Source organism: Aotus nancymaae, unplaced genomic scaffold (assembly GCF_030222135.1).
Source record: "Aotus nancymaae isolate 86718 unplaced genomic scaffold, 86718_ANA_hifiasm-v0.15.2.pri h1tg000089l, whole genome shotgun sequence".
Taxonomy (NCBI): Eukaryota; Metazoa; Chordata; class Mammalia; order Primates; family Aotidae; genus Aotus; species Aotus nancymaae.
Genome location: NW_026988504.1, coordinates 1,654,025 through 1,661,629, shown reverse-complemented (window position 1 = coordinate 1,661,629; position 7,605 = coordinate 1,654,025). Strand labels below are relative to the sequence as shown.

The 7,605-nt window shown below is 55.9% G+C and overlaps 1 protein-coding gene across 1 annotated transcript; it reads left to right on the top strand.

Moving 5' to 3' along the window:
* The first annotated feature begins 1,493 nt into the window (after nucleotides 1-1,493).
* On the top strand, nucleotides 1,494-6,984 carry TSPAN10 (tetraspanin 10). The gene is made up of 4 exons (XM_021666357.2): nucleotides 1,494-1,640; nucleotides 4,033-4,673; nucleotides 6,307-6,690; nucleotides 6,822-6,984. The coding sequence occupies exons 1-4, from the start codon at nucleotides 1,605-1,607 to the stop codon at nucleotides 6,982-6,984; spliced, it is 1,224 nt and encodes a 407-aa protein (XP_021522032.2). The 5' UTR covers nucleotides 1,494-1,604.
* The last annotated feature ends 621 nt before the right edge of the window (nucleotides 6,985-7,605 follow it).

Sequence of the window (7,605 nt, the reverse complement as noted above, 5' to 3'; positions counted from 1 at the left end):
GTCAGGTGTTCAAGACCAGCCTGGCCATCATGGTGAAACCCCATCTTTAAAAAAAAAAAGAATCTTGTAGCCTCCAGCTGCATAACTTATAATCTTGTGGCTAATTTGTTAATCCTGAAAAGGCAGTCTTGTCCCCAGGTAGGAAGGGAGTTTGTTTTGAAAAAGGGCTGTTATCATCTTTGCTTCAAAGCTAAACTATAAACTAAGTGCCTCCTGAAGTTAGTTCAGCCTGTGCCGAGAAATGAACAAGGACAGCTTGGAGGTTAGAAGCAAGATGGAGTCAGCTAAGTCCCATCCCTTTAACTGTAATAATTGTCTCAGTTATAATTTTTGCAAAGGTGGTTTTACCATAACAGACTGGTGGTTTGGAATTACTTTCTTCTTCTTCTTTTTTTTTTTTTGGAGACAAAGTCTCACTCTGTTGCCCAGGCTGCAGTGCAGTGGCATGATCTCACTGCAACCTCCGACTCCCAACTTTAGGCAATTCTCCTGGCTCATCCTCCTGAGTAGCTGGGATTACAGGCGTGCACCACCACGCCCAGCTAATTTTTGTATTTTTAGTAGGGACAGGGTTTCACCATGTTGGTCAGGCTGGTCTCGAACTCCTGACCTTGTGATCTGCCTGCCTTGGCCTCCCAAAGTGCTGGGATTACAGGCGTGAGCCACCGTGCCTGGCCGGTTTGGAATTACTTTCTAACAGTCCTAGAACTAGAATCCCAGATCAAGTTGTCAATAGATGTGGTTTCTCCTTTTTTTTTGTCTTTTTCTTTTCTTTTTTTTTTGAGACTGAGTCTCACTCCCGTCGCCCAGGCTGGAGTGCAGTGGCACGATCTCAGCTCACTGCACTAGCTCCTGAGTAGTTGGGATTACAGGTGCACGCCACTTCACTTGGCTAATTTTTTTTTTCTTTTTTGAGACAGATTTTTTTTTTTTTTTTTTTTTTTAAGATGGGGTTTCACCATGATGGCCAGGCTGGTCTTGAACTCCTGACCTCAGGTGATCCACCCACCTCAGCCTCCCAAAGTGCTAGGATTACAGGCATGAGCCACAGCGCCCGGCGTGACAGATTCTTGCTCTGTCACCCAGGCTGGAGTACAGTGGCCCAGCCAACACTGTTTCATTCTTGCAGTAAACAAACCGGGGGGATAGATTGGCACTGGGGCTGCCAATGGGTCTCTTGGTTTTGGGGTTGTTTGCAGGGGCCTGCTTCCCTGGTTGGGAGCTGGTGGAGTGGCTGCTGACCCTGCCAAGCTGAAGTCCGCACTGGGGCCCTGCAGTGACAGCCACAAGGCTGCACCCAAACATCCCTTCCCAAGTCGCACCTGCGCAGAGCTTAGGAGATCCACAGAGCCAGCGCTGGGAAGAAATGTGTCTCCACAAGCAGAGACCGCCTTAAGCTCTAAAATGTGATTCCTCACATGACTCAACTGTGACTCTGGCATCTGGGTGGGGCTCGCAGCTCTCCCATTTTCATGCCCAGGGCTGCACCATTCACAGACCAACCCAGGGCCACGGGCAGAACCAGCCTAGCAGCCCAGCCACAGAGGAGCCAGTGAACCTCTCCCGGCGCCTGTGCTGGGGGGCTTTCAGTGCCAGTGTCAAGGATGGAGGAGGGGGAGAGGAGCCCCTTACTGTCCCAGGTGAGCAGTGCCAAGTGGCCTTTGGCTGAGGCTGGAGATGCCCCCAGCCCTGAGGTCCCAAGGGAGGTCCCTGGGTTGGTTCATACCCACCCCCACCCCTGGTGCCACCCCACACCTCAATGCTGAGATTAGGTTGGGAGGTGGTTCTAAGCAGCCCCTCCTGCTTCCCCACTGCTATAGTTCTCTTGGCCCCATGCTGGCCTCTGGTCAAGGGATCTTCTGGGCCTCCCTGAGGGCCTTGGGAGCAACCTCTGGCTCAGGGTGCAGGAGGGGATGAAGGCAAATGTCCCTTGCAGCCAGCCTCCAACAGCTCCTGGCCTCCAGCAGCCGAAGTCTGGCCAACCAGGCACTGGCAGCCTGCCCTTTTGATTCTAGTGACTTGTTGAGGTCTGTGGGGCTGCTAAATAACCCTTCTTTGGGAGTGGACACAGTGGCTCACTCCTGTAATCCCAGCACTTTGGGAGGCTGAGGAGGGAGAATTGCTTGAGCCCAGGAGTTCAAGACCAGCCTGGGCAATGTAGCAAGACCCTGTCTCTACAAAAAATTATTATTATTTTTGGCTGGGGGTGGTGGCTCATGCCGTAATTCCAGCACTTCCGGAGGCTGAGGCAGGCGGATCACCCGAGGTCAGGAGTTTGAGACCAGCCTGACCAACATGGTGAAACCCCATCTCAAAAAATAAAAATAAAAATAATTTAAAAAAATTTTTTTTTATTTTGAGACAGACTCTTGCTCTGTTGCCAGGCTGGAGTGCAGTGGCGCAATCTCAGCTCACTGCAACATCTCCTTCCTGGGTTCAAGTGATTTTCGTGCCTCAGCCTCCTGAGTAGCTGGGATTACAGGCACGCACCATCACACCCAGCTAACTTTTGTATTTGTAGTAGAGATGGGGTTTCACCACATTGGTCAGGATGGTCTCGAACTCCTGACCTCATGACCTGCCCAAAGTGCTGGGATTACAGGTATGAGCTACTGCACCCGGCCTGTAAAAAATAATTTAAAAGAATGACCGGAATGCGGTGGCAGTGCCTGCAGTTCCAAGCTGCTCAGGAGGCTGAGGAGGAAGGATGGCTTGAGCCCAGGAGTTTGAGGCTGCAGTGAGCCAGCACCCTGTTGCTGCACTCAGCTTCTTCCCGGTGAAACTGGATTGGAATGGGATCCTTGCCCAGCACACAGACATGGCTCCTTTTTATTTTTATTTTTTATTATTTTTCTTTATTATTTGTTTTTTATTGTTATTTATTTATTTTGTTGAGACAGTCTCACTCTGTCATCTAGGCCGGAGTGCAGTGGCACGATGCAACCTCCACCTACCAGGTTCAAGAGATTCTCCTGCCTCAGCCTCCCAAGTAGCTGGGATTACAGGCACCTGTCACCACGCCTGGCTAATTTTTTTTTTTTTTTTTTTTTTGATAATTTTAGTAGAGACAGGGTTTCTCCATGTTGGTCAGGCTGGTCTCGAACTCCCAAACTCAGGCAGTGTGCTCACTTCAGCCTCCCAAAGTGCTGGAATCACAGGCGTGAACCACCAAGTCCGGCCCTGACATGGCTTCTTATTCTCCTCTTTAATAAAACTCTGTCCCTGGCAGAACTGGGCACCTGCAGGGCTGCCTCTTCCCCCACAGAGAGAGACCAGCAGGCCCGTTTTGTTAGTGGGCCAGGGGGTCCCCTCTGAAAGCCCTGCCACCTACAGGTGGTCTCCCTGGGCTCCCAGGCACCCTCCTTCCTGTCCTGGGAGCCTGTTGGGCAGGGCCCAGTGCAGTGTCAACACTCAGTGTGGGCTGTTGGTGGGGCTGAATGAATGGGTGCTGGGATATGGGCACTGGTTTCAGAGGGCAGGGAAAGGGCAGCCACGTGGGCCAGCCCCTCTGGCTGGTAAGGAACCCCCTCTGTGACTGTGCAAGGTCCACGCTGCAGGCACAGAGACTGGTACAGACAGATGCTGTTTCAAACTCTGGGGATGCAGCCTCACCACCAGATGCCTGTGCTGCAGGAAAGCCGGGGGAGCCCCAACCCACCTGGGGAGGCCGCACCACCACCACGGGACAGGGAGGGAGTGGGTGTGCTCACTGAGTACTGCCCTGTTCGGTCTTCACCCAGCCTGGCAGGGGCTGCTTATCACCCTGTTCTAAAGGTGGGGTCCCACACACCAGTAGGTAGCAGAGCTGGGACCCTCACTGTCCCTTCTACCGCCCAGCTGAGCCGCACAGGCCTGAGGGCCCCCTGCCCCCGGCTGTCTGAGTCTCTGAGCTCCAGTTCTGCCCTCCACTGCCACTGTCCGGCATTCTCCCATTCCTCCAAGGCTCTGCCACCGTGCTCTTCCCTGACCCCTCTCCGATTGTCACAGAGTGTGAGTGAAGGGGATCTCACCCTGTTCCTCTCCTCTCTGCAGGACGCCGCAGGCCAGAAGGTGCCCCTCTCTGTGCGAAGTCCACCCACCTCTGGCTGCCCAGGTCCAGTGCCCTGGGAGGACCAGGCAGAGGGCTGGAACTGCAGCTGCTGTCCCTTGGGGACCAAGTGCCAGGCCTTGAGGGCCACCTCTGGGAAAGGCACAGCCCCTTCCCTCTCTGCAGGGAGCAGCTGCGTCAAGTATCTGATTTTCCTGTCCAATTTCCTCTTCACCCTGCTGGGCCTGCTGGCCCTGGCCATCGGGCTCTGGGGCCTGGCCGTCAAGGGGTCTCTGGGAAGTGATCTGGGGGGGCCCCTGCCCTCAGACCCCATGCTGGGGCTGGCACTGGGGGGGCTGGCAGTCAGCGCAGTGAGCCTGGCTGGCTGCCTGGGCGCCCTCTGTGAGAACACCTGCTTGTTACGTGGCTTCTCTGGGGGCATCCTTGCCTTCCTGGTGCTCGAAGCCGTGGTGGGAGCACTGGTGGTAGCCCTCTGGGGCCCTCTGCAAGACAGCCTGGAGCACACCCTGCGAGTGGCCATCACCCACTACCAGGACGACCCAGACCTGCGCTTCCTCATCGACCAAGTTCAGCTCGGGCTGAGGTGTTGCGGGGCGGCCTCCTACCAGGACTGGCAGCAGAACCTGTGAGTCTTGGAGTGGGCGAGGGACGGGGCCGCAACAGGGACTCAGAGGCCACACACACTTGTGTGCACACAGTCACATACACACACTCATTCCTGCATGCCCACACGCACACACACATACACCCACATGTACACACACATCCACATTGGCACGTCTCATGTACTCACAAGTTTCACATGCATGCACCCACACCTACACGCTCCTATACAGGGGCCAAGACCCCGCCGTGGACTCCAGCCAGGGCAACAGAGCTAGACTCCATTTCAAAGAAAAAGGAAAATGACTTTTAGGTTAATTATGGATGTAATTCTAAAATCTGACTCCACAATTTTCCCTCCACTGTGAGTGTGATTAAACACTGTCCGCTTAGGATCCAATGCAGGATTTTCTTATGTTCTGCTCGGGGGTAGCCGTCTGGTTGGTTTTTTTGTTTTGGAGACAGAGTCTTGCTCTGTTGCTAGGCTGGAGTGCAGTGGCACGATCTCAGCTCACTGCAACCTCCAACTCCCCGGTTCAAGCTATTCTCCTGCTGCAGCCTCCTAGGTAGCTGGGATTACAGGCACGGGCCACCATGCCCGGCTAATTTTTTTGTATTTTTAGCAGAGATGGGGTTTCACCGTGTTGGCCAGGATGGTCTAGCTCTCCTGACCTCATGATCCACTGTGCCCAGCCAGCTGCCTGTTTTATCAGTTATCCCCAGTGCATGCATACCCTGCTCCACGGTATGCCCTCTGTCTCCCACGCCTTCTTGGTGTGTGTATCCAGGGGCAACTGAACACAAGAGACGAAGTCATAGGCGACCCTAAAAACTGGCCATCGGTACCCAGCAGTGGCTAATGCGTGGGGCCCTTCCAGGCACCAGACTCTGGGAAGCACCACATAGGCTGCTTTTCGGCCACATGTGACTGGGTTGGTGGCAGCCCCCCTAGAGTGTCATGATGACTCGTCTGCTGCCGGCCTCAACTCCCTCCCCTGCCTGGGAGGGGCACACTCTTCTAGAGTGGAGGGGCTGTGGGGATGAGCCTGCAGGTCTGCTGGGCCACTTGCAGAGCCTGGAACACTAGTGAATGCCTAGGGCACCTGGGGGCTGCCTGACCTGGGGGCTGCCTGACCTGGGGGCTGTGATGAGTTCAACACTCCCAAGTCACCCTGGGGGTTCCTCCCCCGCCCTTGCTTTTTGTCACTGCCGGGTACAGCCGCTCAAGCCCTTGCTCTAACCAGTAAGACCTGTGGACCATTCCAGAAGCCTCTGCCAGAGCTCCATCCACCCTCCCCCGCTCCAACTCTACCTCCTCAATGAGCTCACATGAGCAGAGCAGCCTCTGCGGAGGGATGTCCTCTCACTTCCACCCTCATCAGTGCTGGTCTGTTTCGCAGTAACTATTCTCCTGCTAGTCTATGCAGCCGCCACCCCTGCCTGCAAGCCAGAGGGCTGCCACGCACAGGGATACAGCAGAGAGAGCCGGGTGCTGTGTGGGTCGGTGTGTACGAATGTGTGGATGTGTGTCTGTGTGTGCATGTGCCTGCGTGGCCATGGGAGGTGGAGGTGGGTAGCGACCTTCACCTCGTGCCTGGCTCCGGAAGAGCGGGCCCTCCCCGCCAGAGCTGACGCCGCCCCCGTTTGCCTCGCAGGTACTTCAACTGCAGCGCCCCCGGGGTGCAGGCCTGCAGCCTTCCCGCCTCCTGCTGCATCGACCCCCTCGAAGATGGAGCCTCTGTCAACGACCAGTGCGGCTGGGGGGCCCTGGGCCTGGATGCGGACGCAGCCCAGAGAGTGGTGTACGTGGAGGGCTGCGGCCCGCCGCTCCAACAGTGGCTGCGCGCGAACCTGGCGGCTGCGGGAGGCTACGCCATCGCGGTGGTGCTACTGCAGGGTGCGGAGCTCCTGCTGGCCGCCCGGCTGCTCAGGGCCCTCGCTGCCCGCGGGGGCGCGGCGTCGGGTCCCGGAGCGCTGGGGGAGGACGGCACTGGCCACCCGAGCCCCGGCCTCCGCGCTGCGCCTGCTGCCAAACCGCGGTCTGCGGCGCCCCCGCCCAGCTGAAACGCGCTGCGCGCACCGGCGCCTGCTTTCGCTTGGGCTTCTGGAGCCTTTGCCCGGGGACCTACCCAGCTTGCTCAGGCCTCACGCTCCTTGTCCCCCATGCCAGCCCTCAACGGAGGGCGCCCGGCGAAGCCACCGGGCTGGCGGAGGAGCGCGCAGGGCGAGAGGAAATCCCGGAGACGACCCAAGCCCCAGTTCCCACGCCAGCCACACAGCTCCCATCTCCTGATGTTGTACCCGAGCCGGTCAAGGAATGCGCCACACTCTGAGATTGAATTATGTGTCCTTTATTATGCCGGCGACCGAGAGGTGGTGGCTAATGCCCAAAATTCTCTCGGCCCCTAAGAAAAAGTTAGGCGGTCTTTTATACCCTAGTGTTAAAAGGGAGGGAGAACTTAGCGGAAGCCAATTTTTCACAAAAGCAGAGTCAGCAAAAAGTTCAAAGATAAACTGGTACGTGAGAAATAAAGCAGTGCCAGCTGCGGGGGTAAAGCTGTCATGAAAGACACACAACTTACAGATAACGAGGGCTCTGGGCGCTCCCTGCACCTGCATTCCCAGGCTCCGCTGGTACCACTCAACTCAGCCTCTTACCAACAGATGCCTTCCTGGGTGCCCAGTGTCAGCCCGCCCCGGCTACACACTACAGTTACATACTCAATGGTGGGAAAATAACTAAAACGAAGTAGCTGAGATGGAGTGTGTCCAGCTTAAGAAGCTAACGTGAGGCCTGAACAGCCTTTAGTCTGAGAAAGAGAGTTCGTTTTAGCCGCAGAAAGCAGGTTATCACATTCCCCTCTTGTGTTTTTGGGGATTTAAATCATTGATTCCTCAGTTATAGCGAAGGGGTTATATTGGGTTCTAAGATACGTAAGTTTTGCAGAAGCTAT

Excerpts from the sequence above, each read along its gene's own strand:
- TSPAN10 (XM_021666357.2), top strand. The coding sequence starts at position 1,605 with ATGGAGGAGGGGGAGAGGAGCCCCTTACTGTCCCAG. Across the intron at positions 1,641-4,032 it reads GGAGCCCCTTACTGTCCCAG|GACGCCGCAGGCCAGAAGGT; the intron begins GTGAGCAGTGCC and ends TCCTCTCTGCAG. Across the intron at positions 4,674-6,306 it reads CAGGACTGGCAGCAGAACCT|GTACTTCAACTGCAGCGCCC; the intron begins GTGAGTCTTGGA and ends TTTGCCTCGCAG.